Raw genomic sequence first — 15,768 nt, 5'->3', positions numbered from 1 at the left:
TCCATAGGGTTCGCTGCTAATCGCTCTAACATGCCATTATTTTAGCTAATAAAATATACAGAGGGTAACATGGTAAATTTTAGTACTTATCAAACGAATATTTTACATTATAACTTTGTCCAAACATTAGTTTTTTTAATCCAGATGGACATTTTTAAAGCTTAATCATATAATTTATTAAATGTCTCATTATTTTATTAAAAATATGAATAATTATAACTCTGACCATTTCTGATCTTTTTAGGACATGTTTGGGACTGTGTCTTTGATCACAACATCAATAATGTTAAAAATCCCAAACGGGGTTATTCACATTCAAGCTTCCGAATTAATCATTTTGACATTGTTCTTTCAGAGTTCGTTTTTGGGCATCGAATGCTATTAGTTTGTCATATTGATTTCTCTTTTCTTTTTATAGACATCATAGTTCGGGATATTGGCTATCTATGTATCAAAATTTACTTATAGTATTCATATGCTACCTGATCGATGGAATGTTTTAAGGGAATGCATCGTTTATCACCAAATTGAGTATCTATGGTCTATATGAATGCATCGTTTATCACCAAATTGGTTTGGAAAATTTGATAGATCGATCGATTAGTTTAATGCTTTGTTAATACTTGATAAGATTTTGAATGTTGTAAAGGAATTGTTTCTTTTCCCCTCTATATGTTCCGATGAGTTGTTAATACCCGAAACTCATTTGCAAAAAGGGATGTTCAAACAAGTTACAGTGAACCATGAGCTCGATCAGTGACAACATTGGGAATGTATTCGAACCATGAGCTTATTGTATGCTCTCTATGTCTATGGCACATGGTATCTTGAATCAACTTTGCGAAACTGAGTCAGGGTCAAGGGAGGGAGCTAACGGGGACCAAAAGAGATATTGATGTGAGACTTTTAGTATAACGTAAGTTCTACATGTTAACGAGATGTGGCGAAGAATGCAATTATGCATAACAATTATGTATTTAATAAATACTTTTAAATAGATTCAAAAAAACCATATTGATTTGTCACATTTAGTTAAAAAAAACCCAGATAAATTTGAGCAAAATCTTGTGGATTGTTTCGATTTTATTTTTTCATATGAATGCATCATGTTGGTGTCATGAAAGTGTCATATACATTTACTTCTTTCATCCATAATATTTATGATATCATTTTAATTTCAGGATTTTCTGAAAAGATTTTCATGCCACAGATGAAGTATTTCTTTCTTCATTTCCCATTCGTTTTCTTTGACTTTGTATATTTTAGAATTGGTGAACGTATATCTTTGTATTGTGTGAATATTACGTTATATTTTGTGAATGTGGTGAAGAGACGATACTTGAATATGTAGCTTCACCAGTTTTTTTGAAGGCGGGTGGTCATCTTCACACACCTTCAAACAATTTGAGGGTACTTTCACATATAATATTACACGTGAAGATTATATTGCTCACGCTTCTCATATAAAAATGACATTTCTCATGGGAACCGAATCATATATAGAGTTGGGTTCAGATGAAAATAAAAGTTAAGGTGACAAAGTGAGAACAAAACCTTCATATACCTTCAACTATCTTCATGACTGAAACTTTAACAAATTTATCCATGTAAAAGTAATTAAATGTATATAAAAGTTAGTGAAAGTAACTAAAAGTGATGATAAATATAGTTGAAGGTAGATGACCGTAATTGAAGGAAAATGAAATTAGATTAAAAAGTCAACTCACTAAATGCTAAAAAATATTCACCGTAACTGTTAAACTATACCGCGTCTCGTTGTATATATATTCCTTATAATTGTGAATGGAACATGTGTGGATTTTTGAGTGACTAATTTAAGGGTCGTTTACCCAAATACTTACCCGGTAAACGCTTACCGTTAGAAGTCAACACTATAACCCATTTTACCGGGCAAGGTTGTAGTACATCAAAATGGTGTCTTATGCAACAATTTACCCGATAAACATTTACCCGACTAAGAGTACCTTCACTTACCGAGTTGTACTCTACATCTTTATCGTCGTTCTTACCGGCTGAGATTCTCGATTTTTATCATGTTTACTATACCACGCCACATACCGGGTAATATTTACTAAACGACCCCTAACTACTCAATTGGAGTCCCTCAATTGGAGTCCTTTTGTTTTGAATATTCTTTTAACCATTTGAACAACTAGTAGCATGTGCCTTCTCAGAAATTTGCGATTAAACCCAATTACCCAAACGACCAACAAAAGTGAAAAACAAAGCTCTGATCAGAATAAACATATATAAATATCTTGAAACTCAAAAAAGTTAACCAAATGGGAAAAGCAAACGTATCTGGGATATGTTAGAAAAACATTTGGCATTTCGATTATTATAATAACATCGTAATCGATATGATCTGTAATAAATTTAAAGAAAGAAAATTGCGCAACACAAGAAAATGTTGAAAGCTTTTCATCGATAAATGAAAAACGTCACGACAAGAACATCATGTTTATTGCCAAATAACAAGAGGAAGGAATCAAAAAAGAATATATGGATGGAACACAATGGGTCCGGAAACAACGGATACATGTCCAACTTACGTGAGTAAATTGCTAATCAATTATTGTTTTTTTGGGTTTACTATAGATGTCCGGACTTGTGTATTTGTACCTCGACTAATCCTAAGGGTCCTGAAAAATAGCCAAAAAAAATCTTAATGGCTTTACAGGACTCGAACAATTCCCAAAAACATAAGCCATATTGTCAGTTGATACTTGTGTATAGTGTTGGTTCTAGTAAGAAAGAGAGTTCAAGTGAGAAGCGCAAGAAGCGATCTCCACCCTTAAATGCACATTAGAATGAGATGCACATTAGGCAAATGATCGCATGAGAAGAAGAGTTATGAGAAGCGTAGGAAGGGCTGTGGACCCTTGATCACCTTTAATCTCAAACCCACCTTTGATTATGAATTGATCCAATGCATCTCATCCTAATGTGCATTCAAGAATGAAGATCACTTCTTACGCTTCTCACTTTAACTCTCTTTTTCATCGGAACCCAACCTTAGTATGGTATTACTTTTTTTTAAAAATTTCTTTCAATTTTCATTTAATCGAACATAAAACAAACAAAAGGATGAGAGGAAGAAAGGAAAAATGAAAAAATGAAAAAATGATAAAATGAATATTTACATTCCAGCATCGATTTGTTTATGGAAATAAAAAATATATAAATAGTGTTGTTTACCATAGCTTCCCCTTTAGAAAGCTGGTGCACAGCTGCTTCCATGTCTCCCTGTCTGGCTCATTCTCCTCCATGCTACCTCTCCCTTTTATAGCATTCCATTCCTATTCATAACAATCCTTTTCTTATTAATTTTCATTTTATTATAAATCCAGAAATATTGTGTGATCAATATCACTGTTAGGATATGCGGGACCCTTTTTATTCAACTCTAAGGTTGCATTTGGTACATGAGACATGACAGGGCATGTTTCACATATTTTAACAATGACAAGGTGTAATCGTTATAACCCAATGTTTGCATTGTAGTACCTCAATAAGATTGTGTTGAAGAAGGCGGTCGATTAGTTGTAGAAGAATATCCTTGGTGTACTCGGGGTGGCCTTGAACTCCCATGATATGATCACCGTACCTAAACATCTCAACCTTAGTTTTATCGGACGATGCCAACACCTCTACCTTGGATGGGAGTTCCCGAACCTAATTTGTTACACCAAGTCTAGAATTAAACATCATATTCATGGACAAAACAAGTGTGGTAAGCGATAAATCCACAACTTTTGAAAAACGTAAAATGTACCTCATCACGATGACATTCAATCAAAGATAACCGAGTTGGCAATTTCAAATTAGTGAACATCTTCATAGATGTCGAGAAATTGATGCTCCGCACTCCTATATCCCATCCTGTTGTTGCACGAGCAACCTTTCCTCCAAGTGCGCGGGCTAATATCTAATTAACGTTTCATAGAATGTTACTAGCTCATTGTACAAAAAAATTGTAGAGTCAACATTTCGTACATATATAGGTTACCAAAATAAAACGACTTTCATGTGTCTATGATATTAAGGGGCTGTTTGGCGGTTGCTGAATGGTTCGGTGTAGAATGATTAAGTGATCAGAATGATTAAGAGACTCTCATGATATAGTGCAAAATGAAATATAATTGTTTGGTAATTGTTTACAATGAAATTAGGGCGCTTAATGGTTAAGAGAGACACAAGATACAAAATCATTAAGAAAGTTTTAGAACCATTAAATGACAAACATTTTTTTTTCCAAACAAGATTCACCTCTTAACGATTCAGAGTCTGCCTCTTAATGGAACTATTAAGAGGTAAACAAACAACCCATTAACAAATAACCAAGAGTAGAAAACAAAGGTGAACCTAGGAATTTTTTCGAATGGTGGCAATATTTGACTATTAGAAACGAACTTATAGATTTTTTTTACAAAATCAGCATTGGTAAGTCGGTTAACTCCTTGTTTTTTGTATGTGAGGTCCTTTGTTCGAGTCTTTTATCTCAATTTCTTTCAGAAACACAATAAATTTGAAATTACAAGTTAAAAAACGTGAACCATATCTAGAAGGGAGAAAAGACCGTGCAAACCAACTCTGATAAAATAAACTTGTGTTATTATTGTAGTTTCAATAAAATATATTGTTGCACCCAACAAAATAATACGGTCTCATCTTTCACGATCCTAAAAAACGGCTTTTGGGAAAAGATGGAGGAATGAGGCCGTCAACGTATGCACCATAGTGCGACCGCCTTACATGGACGACACTAAAAAAAGATTTTTTCTTTTTAGTTGCTAAACCAATACCAATCATTAAAAAACCTAGTGAATTATCCTTATCGGTATATATGTTTGTTTAATTATTATCACCAAATATTGTATATAACTTATAAGATGTCGCTATATAAGTGATGCAAGTGTACACTTTAAGAATTACAATGAGACAAGTCAGACAATGAGAGGGTGGTCTTACTCATGCAAGTATGGTGGTGGACATGTGTCGTGGCTGTTCTAGCTTTTTATGTAGAAATAATAATTCAAGAATCTTTCATCTAACTAGACTCTCAATTATTTTATAAAATAACCTAAAGATTCAATGATTCTGGAAAGTATTCCTTGAATTATTTGTTGGGTATGCTAAATGTAAACATAAAAAACATGCTTTTAAATCACAAGAATCTCAAAAAACCATCATAAAAACCAATTAAAGAACGTTTTTGGGATAGGGACAACATCTGAAAATTCGATAAATAGATTGCAATATTGTGTCCACGTATTTAAAGGTATGTAGGTCCACCTAAATATTCGACGGCTATGTTTGCATTAAATGTTACATGACGGGACCATTCCACGGTTGTGAAATTTTATTGTATGATCACGAACACGTATATTTCATACACGTTGCTGTCTTCTCTTACCCAATTTTTTGTCAATGTTTGTCCATTTTTACCAAAGGTATCATACAAATAACATAACGACAAAAATCATTTGGTATAATGCGCTAAAATGTAAAGTAGTTTTCCTTGACTCTTAGTGTAAAGAAAGACTTTTTTCAACAAATGTAACAAAGTACCAAAATTTCCTAATATACTAATAATGACCAACATGTTGATCTTGTAAACCATTTGGTTAAATGGATGCCAAAGTTTTAAGTTATACTGATTGAAAAAAAAAGCATAATGATAGATCGATCAATACGTCATCAGTAAAAACTATATTGATTGATAACTTGATATCCATGTGATTGAATGTTGCATAATCAACATTACTATTCAAAATGGGTACAAAACATAAAATTTTAAAGGAAAAGATCTTAGTTACAAGAAAATTTTGTTATATTTTGATGCAGGATAAAACAAGAGACCTAAAAGAGTGGCGTGCATATAGGATGATATAACAAATGATTATTGTTGATTAGTAAATAATTCAGTTGACATTCGAAAACGAATATTAATTGTTTTGAGTTGAATATTGAAAACAAATATATATTTAGGTTTAAACTAAAATTTGGGCGTGTTGACGTAAAACTGGATGCAGAGTTGGGTAGAATTAATCAATTGAATACTCGGGATCTCGAAGTAGATTGACCAGTTGCCTTTTTGAATCGTTTCTAGAATTTAGTGCCAAAAAGTAACTAGAACCAAGTCTAAGGACTAAACATGTAAGTTTCTCAAACGAGGCATAGCAAGCGTGTAGAAGACAGCTGTGCAGTTGTAAATCAAACTTCCGAGAGCACTAATTTAGGGAAAAAAAGTAAGATATACTTCAAATCATAGCTATGAAATTGATTAGATGAAGATAAAACGAGTAGTTAATCAATAAGAAGTTACCTGATGGCCGAAACAAATGCCGAGTACTTTTTTGTTCAACGAATCCAGTTTCTTGAGCAGAATGAGAAGTTTACAGATCCAAGCGTCGTTACCGTGGGCATCGTTACAACTACCTGTGATCACAAAACCGTCGTAGAGACCGATCTCGTCATCGGACGGGAAGTGACCGCTGGATACACGAAAAACGTCCCAAATCTCGCCTTCTTCGGCCAGCATTGCAACAAAAACCCCAAAGTATCCACCGTATTTCTTCTTCACGTAATCGGAGTCTTCCGCGCACAGAAGAACAGCGAATCTCTTCATCCTTCCCAATTCCTCCATGAACAATCGGACTTCTTTTGAATCTCTCCCTCTTTTTCTCACCAATATGTGTGTGATTCTCTCTGGAATTGGGGTCGATTCTAGGGAGAGAGATGAGCGTGGGAATGAATGTGAAGAATCCAAGTATATATAGGAGTAGCAGTTTCTACAAGAGAAGATTTATATCTGGAAACGTTTGTTTTACATTTATGCCCCTATTGGTTTATCAATTTACTTGCACGCCACTCGATTTTAATCTATGCACATTTCTGCCCCGTTGTCAAAAGTCAAAACCAATTCAGCTGGTCCTGCTGGCTCCTCATTTATGCCCATCTTTTTTTTCAAATTTACAATAATGCCCTTGATTAGTCACATAAAGATAATCAGATTTTTTGTAGATGCATAAGCTAGCGTTTGTTATCTAACCATGATTGGATAGTACTAGACATAACATAATTGGATATGGCTAAACAAGACAAGATGGTAGGATTGGACATAACAAATATTTGTCCAGTGTTTGGTACGATTGGTACTGGACATGACAGAACTAAACAATTTGCCCACAAAAGTTATTATAATTTTATATATTATATAATAGTTATAATTTAATTTATAAACATTTTTACACAATTTTCATATAAATAAATATAAAATAGTACCAAATTTGAATGAAATTTTTTATATAATTGATGTTAGTTTGAAAAAAACCCGATTCATACAAAGGATAAATTATATTTTATTCGATTTGGAAGATTCTTATTAATTGGTGTAGACACGATGAAGATTGTTGCAACAACAATTGTTGTGGAGGTAGAAACATTGGTAATTGATGGACGATGGTAGTTGTTGAGGACGTGAAAATGGTAGATAGTGGTGGTGGCAGTCGACAGTGATGGAAGAGGTAGTTGTGGCCTATGTGGTGGAGGTAGGTGTGATGGTGGGCAGTGGTGATGGTTATGGTGGAGGTGGTGGTGGAGATGGACGGTGGTGTTTATGGAGGTCGTGAATATGGTAGATAGTGGTAGCCGGTGGTGGTGGTGGTAGGCAGTGGTAGTGGTAGTCAATGGTGGAAGGGAAATGGCCCACGGTAGTGGCGATGAACGGTGTTGGTCAGTGACCAACGATGGTTGTGGAGGTGGTGGAGGAGGTTGTAGTAGAGGAGAAGGTGAAGGTGGAGGTGGAGGTGGAGGTGGAGGTGGGGGTGGTCAATGGTGGTGGTAATGGATGGTGGTGGTCGGTGTGCAATGATGGTTATGGAGGTGATGAAGGAGGTTGTTGTAGTAGAAGAGAAGGTAGAGATTGTCAACGGTGGTGGTGGTGGTCGATAGCCGATGGTGGTTGTGGAGGTGGTGATAGACGGACCATGGTGGTTGTAGAGGTGGTGGAGGTGGCTAAGGTGGTGGTTGCGGCTGCAACTAGTGGTGGTGACCACTAAAACAAATATTTTGTTAAGGTTATATATCAGACGATGTTTAATTAGTAATATTTTAGTTTTTGTCTCATTCTTGTCCCATCTTGTTCCACCTATCTTGGTGGAACAAGAAAGCTTTTTTTGTCTCATGTTGTCTCAATTCTTATCCTTGTCCAACCTTGTCCCAGTTCTTGTCATTGTCTCATGTCGCAATAAACGTGAGACAGTGAATTCTTGTCTTGTCCCATGTCGAGCTAAACGTGAAATAGTTAGTTTTGTCCCGTCATGTCCTATCCTCTCCCATGTACTAAACGCAACCTAAAAGATCCAAATCACATTTGAAATTGACCTAAGGACCGAATGCATGCAGTATCCAATCGTCCAGTCTAAAACGATCCTCATTTAATCGAGTTACAACCAATTAAGGACCGTTCCGATCAAATATTACATAATTAGTATAGTTACAAATTGAATCGGTCTAGTCAATACCCTTTAGAATGGCTATTAATAAGATTCCCCATGCTTGAATTACTTTTGTGGAAGCTATTGAAGGATTTTTGCAGTAAAAATTTCAAACCTCATTAGGAATGATTAGAACTATCGGTTCTAATTTTAGAGTTTAGACCCATGACCAGTTAAGTACATGATCAATTGGTGTAACTAAACTAAGCCAAGAGGACAGGGTCAATAACCAGTCGGTTCTTATGCATCTCTACAACTGCTTATTAAATCAGAATGTTCATATTATTTTTTCATATAAAAATCTATGTATGTTCGATAAAACGTGTGTGATGACATATTTAAACCTTATAATTTCAATTAGAAAAAAGAAATAATAACAATAAATATGTTGTTTGTAGAATTTATATTTTAAATTTCTAATCCATCGCTCGTTCAATTTTTAAGGTTCTTAAATTGTAAAAGATCATGACCATTACCCACTCTTCAATTATGATCTTTATTTTAAAGAATCGCTGATAGGATTTAGCAAGATTCGATGAATATGGACATGTTTATAACGTGACATTCATAAACACAATTATTAAAGCTGGTGTAAATGTGAATGTTCCTTATGTTTTATGTTTTCTTTTATCTGTATTTTTATATTAGATATTTGTCGTTGTATTTGACAACTTTAGGTCCACCTATATTTACTTTGACTTTGATCTGGTTGAACGGACAAGACTTGACTAATTCAAGACAGTGCGGTCCTTTTTTTATTTTACTTTTCTTTATCCTAAAGAACCATAAGTGCGATCCTTTTTTTAACATGGATTTGTTTGATAAATTATCGTTTTATGGGCCGTTTATCAAACACTTATCCGGTAAGTGTTTGCTGGTAAAATTTAACACTATTATGTATTTATCGGGTAAGATTTTAGTCCACCAAAACGACATAGCATACAACAATTTACCTGGTAAACGCTTACCGTGGTAAGAGTCGTCACTCTCACTTACCGGGTAAGACTCTTGGTCCTTATCTCGCTTTTACCGGACAAGATTCTCGGTCCTTACTATATTCATCCGGTGAGATAATATTACTTGGTAATCACTTATCCGGGTAATCGTTTGGTAAACGACCCCATTGTTTCATTTACTTGCCAATGTAATTTAACTTTACGAATATAAAAATCTTCATTGTTTAAAGTCAAATATTTGAATTTTGATTGGAATATTTAATACTTACTTTGGGACAACCGGGATTTGAAAATCATAGCTTTTGGACATTGTTTATGTAGCTATGGTATTTGATATTCAACAAGTTCATGGTATCAAAATACACCTTTTGATACATTTTTTTGATTCTATTTTTAATTTTAAATCGTTGATTCAAATTTAAGGTGCGTTTGGTATGCAGATTAGGTAGGACGAGACGAAACAAAAATAAATAATCTCATGTTTGGCGTGTCATGAGACAAAAATATGAGACAACAATAAGATTTCATGGAACTATTCTTGAGTTTTTTTGTTCCATCAAAAAAGATGGAACAACATGAGATTAAATTTGAGATTACAATATTACCCTTGTTATTTCATATCAATACAAAACCTAATTCCATCACATCATCTTTTCTATCGGCCTTCATTTCCATGAGTTTTCTTTCTTTCAACCTTCATTTCCATGAGTTTTCTTACTTTCAACCTTCATTTCCACGAAACCCTCCATTTCTTGGGATTATTATGGTTTCAAAATAAATGTGATAATAATTTTGTTTTACTATAAATTTTTGTTTATAAAATATGATTTTATACGGATGGATAAATGCATCTCTACATACCCTTAAATGTACATTTACTTTTTTTTTTTCATCACACATTTTTTTTGGATTAACCTGAATATTCAACCCGCTATGCGAGCCGACTAATATCAGAACGATCACTTGTTGCAGATAGCCCGGAGTCATCGCATTTAGGGGATTTTTATTCCTCCTTGGATTTGCACCTGTGACCTCCAGGTACTTTTGACATTTGGAGACAAGTTCAAACCAATCAGACACCACCCCACTAAAATTAAGGTGGCGTTTGTTTTTTAAGAGGTGCTGAAGTCTGAAGTCTGAATTCACTTCTGAATTTTAAGAGGTGGTTCTGAAGTCTGAAATCTGAATCAGTCAGACTGTTTGTTTTTACGTCTGAAGTCTGGAATCTGAATCAGTCAGACTATTTGTTTTTACGTCTGAAATTTGAATCAATATAAACACGAACAATCGTGAGCTGTTGACATCGAGAGCATTCGAGAGATCGAGAGCTTGGACGGAGAGGCAGTCAAAAAATCGTGAGCTATTGACATCGAGAGCTAAGAGCGAGACCTTGAAATCGAGAGCTGAGAGCGAGACCTTGAAATCGAGAGCTGAGAGCGAGATGATGATGGAAGAGCGAGATGGAGATGGAGAAATCGAGAGTTGAGAGCGAGATGGAGATGGAGAAATCGAGAGTTGAGAGCGAGATGGAGATGGAGAAATCGAGAGTTAAGAGCGAGATGGAGATGGATAAATCGAGAGTTGAGAGCGAGATGGAGATGGAGAAATCGAGAGTTGAGAGCGAGATGGAGATGGGATGCGGCTCTGAAATTGATTTCAGACATAGGATTCCCACTTAATTTTAAGAGGACGGTAAGAGGTAAAAAAACTCTTAATTTAAAAAAAAAAAACAAACAGTCTGAAATCACTTATGTCTGACCGATTAAGAGTTAAAAGGCAATTAAATGAAAATTTAAAAAAACAAACAGGCCCTAAGACTAATATTTTTTTATATTTTCATTATATAATTCTAACATAAATAAAAGTAAATACACCAAAACCTATTTAATAAAGGATCGAACCGTCTTATCGAATAGAAAGTCAACATTTGTACTATTGGTGAAGTCAAACTTGCCCCTCAGGTTTTGCAAAGATCATGCGAGGCCATATGATGCCTCTATATTTAAAAAATATATATATTTTAGATATTTTTATAAATAATGAAAAATAATAATAAAACAATGTAATATATTGATACAAATGAAAAAATTCAAGAAAAATTGATGGGGAAGTTGGCACATGTTTTCTTAATGACAAATAAGTTAGAGTTATAAATAACAGTTTAGATGTGTTATAAATTTCTGCAAATAGCAAAGTAGATTGTTATTTTGGGATTAATCGGCTCGCATAACGGGTTAGATATCTAGGTTAATAAAAAATGTTGATAACACAAGAATTTAAGACCTCTAGATTTATGAATGTGTGACAATTTAAAAAAAAAAGATATATGTTATATTTTATAAATAATTTATTAAATTACAAAAATTAGATAAAAATTAGTTGAACCAGTCAAAAGTTGTTCAAAGTAGGGGTGCTCAAAACCCCGACCAGTCAAACCCAACCCAACTCGAAATAACTCAACCCGAAGCAATCCAATGTCTAATCGTGTTGTAAAATTTTCAAACCGTAAGTATTTGGTTGATATTGAGTTACTATTATTTGAACTCAACTCAACCCGATGGACCCAATATTCTTTTATTTTTTTGATTTAATATAATTGTTGAATTTCTAATAATATATACATTAGATAATTACAATATCATGTACGTTCTTCATATACACATATTTTCAATCTATTCACATCTTTATATAACTCATTTGTATTATATGTTCAATAACTGTGAGGATATATTTGTAAATTATGAAAATTAACTGAATTAATATACATAAGAAGTATGGATACGTTGTATCAAATGTTTGATGATGAAAAAGAAATTACGAGTAGAGAAATAACATGTTCAAGGTTAGAAAAATATTTTAATGTACCAAATTATCTATCCGACCAACCCGTACGGTTTGGGTTGGGTGGGTTGCACTTTGGTTTGGGTTAGGTTGGGTTAAGATTTTTCAAACCGCAAGCATTGAGTTGAGTTGTTCAAATGTATTCAACCCGATCAACCCAACCCATGAACACTTCTAGTTCAAAGTATATAATTTGTAATTATATTTAGAGTAGAAAAATCATTAAACTTTTACATTTTGAATAATTAAGACCCCGAATTTAAAAAGAAAAATAAACCATCAAACTTTTAGTAGTCGGTTGATGTAACCTTTTTTGAGTTAAAAAGATATAGGTAACCAATTTTTAAAGTGCAATGGTGTATTTATTAAAAAATAGTTCATGAACTTAATCAAATCAAAATGAAAAGATTTAATGGTTTTTTCATTCAAAACAAGAAAGTTTAATGGGAAAAGGTTAATGGAAAAATGGGAGAAAGCTTTTTCATTCAAAAAAAATAGTTCTGGTACTTAATCATTCAAAATGAGAAAATTTAATGGTTTTTTCATTAAAAAAATAGTTCTGGTACTTAATAATTCAAAATGATAAAATTTATTGGTTTTTTCATTCAAAAACAATTCAAGAACTTAATCATTCAAAATGAGAACAATTTAATTGTTTTTTCATTTAAAAAAATAGTTTAATGACTAAATCATTCAAAATGAAAAAGTTTTTTTGAGTTTTTTGAACTTTTACCTATTTATATTTATATTTTATTTTTAAAAAATATTTATAACCATTTTTGTAACCATATCCATAGGATCATCTCAATCTAAATGTTCGAATGGGTTTTTCATTTTTTTCCTCAAAATTCTCCCTTAATCTTTTTCTTAAACATAGAATGAGATCAGGAGAGAACCTTGTAAAAAAAAAAAGAATCGAAGAACTCATCCAAAACGTTAGGTTGAGATAATCCAATGAATTGGTTAAAAATGTGTTTATAACTACTTTATAATATATATATATATATATATATATATATATATACATCACACACCATTTTTTAAATCGAAAATCGGCAAAATACCATAAAATTTTGAGCGAAACAAATTACACCAAATAATGATCGCTTTCTTATCTATAATGTGGTATAATTTTAATTTGTTATTTTTGTTTTCTTTTTTGTGGTTTTCTGATTTTTTTTTTCAAGATTCTCCTTTGATCTTTTCCTTATATATATAACAGGATCAGGAGAAAATATTTTAAATAAAAAGAATCAAAGAATCCATACACCCCTTTAGATTGAGATGATCATATGGATACAGTTAGAAAGGTGGTTATAACCACTTTTAAATATAAATATAAAGGGGGTCATTCAATGGAGAACTCAGTAATTGATAAGTGGTAAATATTTGAGAATTAGATAAGTGATTATAGCCCTTCATATGGTCAATATTGGATTTGGCTGGTCAATAATTACGTGTTTGACTGGTCAAAAATAACAGCTATGCGAAAAATAGAGAGAGTAGTCTCGTAACTTTTATAAGCAAGTGACAAACAAGTTCATATATGAACCACTTTAACTGATTCGCATATGAACCATTTTAACTGATTCACATACGAACACTTGTGATTCACATATGAACTTGTGGGTTCATATATAAATCGGTTAAATAGTTCACATGCAAACTAATTAACGACTTCACATATGAACCCATTTGTCGTCTATATTAAAAAATTATGAAATTACCCTTCTATCTTCCGCATACCTATGCAAGAAATTATCCGATACTTTACGGTCAAAGACGCAAATGTTGACCAGATGAAAGAAGGGCTATGATCACTTCTACACTTTTCAAATATTTATCACTTTTCAAATGAACCTTTCGCCTATATATACATATGTGCGTGTGTGTGTGCAAATGGATTGTGTGAGAAGAAGAGTTAATGTGAGAAGCGTAAGAAGGATATGGACCTTTGATCACCTGTAATCTCAAAACCATCCATAAATCGTGTTTGATACGAGGGTTGACCCGGTGCATCTAGGTGCATCTCCTCTTGACACATCTCATCCTAATGTGCATTAAAAGGTGAAAATCTCTTCTTATGTTTCTCAGCTTAACTTTCATTATCACTGGAACCTAGTCCTATATATATATACACACACACACAAACATAAAATGGTTTTCTAGAAAACACTAGAAAATCTATATCACATGCGATTTTGTGTAAAAACTAAATCTTATTCAGGTTGGATCAACACAGAGAAATGCATGCTATTGGCCCAATGACCTACGAGCGTTGACTGAACCTGAATTACATGTGATTTTTAGTCTAAAACAACATAAAAAATAAAAAGTCACATGTGACATAGATGTTTTCGTATTCTTTTATTTTATTATATTTTTTTACTTGAACCTCCCTCAAATTTGTATTTTTATAATCTATAAAGATGTTCTTTTAGGACTAACATTAAAGTTTACTCCAAAAGAGATTTAATCAAATGAAAACTAATTAGCTTGTGGTAACTGTGAGATCTAACATGAGCCGATCATTTAAAATATTTAATATTTTTCTTAAAATAAAACAGAATGGTAAATTAGTAATTTGGGTTGATTATTCAATTTATTTTAATTAGTTTAATATTCCAATTTACTTTAATTCGATTAATTACTTTAATTAGATTAATTACTTTATTTTGGGTATCAATTACTCATGATGCAGCACAGTAGTATCCAGTTCTCCCTTGAATGACTCCCCACATACACACACACACACACACACACACACACACACACATATATATATATATACACACTAGAATAGTACTCGTGCAATGCAGCGAGACACATCTCGATTTTAATGTTCTATTTTATTATTTGTCTCTGACGATATTATAATACGATTTTATGTGTTTTTAAGAAAACAATAATGATTTTGTTTTTGAATAAGATATAAATTTGAAGATATCATAAAAATTTGAAAAAAAAATATCAATGTTAATATCAAATCAACTATTTAAAAGTTCTCATTTTTTATGTAATTTCCTTTAAAAAATTATTATAATTTAATTCAAGTTTAATAATGAAATAATTTATTTTTGGTTTAATAATATAACATTTTATAAAGATAATAATTAAGTATTCTGTTAAAACTCAATGATTATCCTAATTATATTTTAGATTTTTTATATTTAAAATGAGATGTTTATTCTGTATTTCATCATGTTTATCTGCAGTTAGTTCCACGAATTCAGATATGAAACTTTAATAAGTTGTACTTACGCATAACAATCTTGAGTTTTAAGTAATATGCATTAATAAACAATACTTTACGCATAAATTTTTTTGTAAGAGTTTTTATCAAATGCTTTATAATGTAGTATAGATTATGTGTTTTTAAGAAAGCAATAATGATTTTATTTTTGAATAAAATATAAATTTGAAGATATCATAAAATTTTGAAAAAAATA

General features: G+C 32.5%; 1 protein-coding gene across 1 annotated transcript; it reads right to left on the bottom strand.

The window, feature by feature from the left end:
* Positions 1-2,466: 2,466 nt before the first annotated feature.
* Positions 2,467-6,778, bottom strand: LOC112500408 (gamma-glutamyl peptidase 5-like). The gene is made up of 5 exons (XM_025103903.1): positions 6,350-6,778; positions 3,797-3,949; positions 3,529-3,696; positions 3,220-3,320; positions 2,467-2,663 (listed from the first exon to the last, which is right to left on the bottom strand). Exons 1-5 carry the CDS (start codon positions 6,668-6,670, stop codon positions 2,594-2,596), a joined length of 813 nt encoding a protein of 270 aa, XP_024959671.1. The 5' UTR covers positions 6,671-6,778; the 3' UTR covers positions 2,467-2,593.
* Between the last annotated feature and the right edge of the window lie 8,990 nt (positions 6,779-15,768).

The sequence above is a fragment of the Cynara cardunculus genome (assembly GCF_001531365.2).
Source record: "Cynara cardunculus var. scolymus isolate 2C chromosome LG 17, CcrdV1, whole genome shotgun sequence".
NCBI lineage: Eukaryota > Viridiplantae > Streptophyta > Magnoliopsida > Asterales > Asteraceae > Cynara > Cynara cardunculus.
The sequence above is the reverse complement of the archived record's forward strand: the minus strand, read 5'-3'. Positions and strand labels throughout refer to the sequence as shown.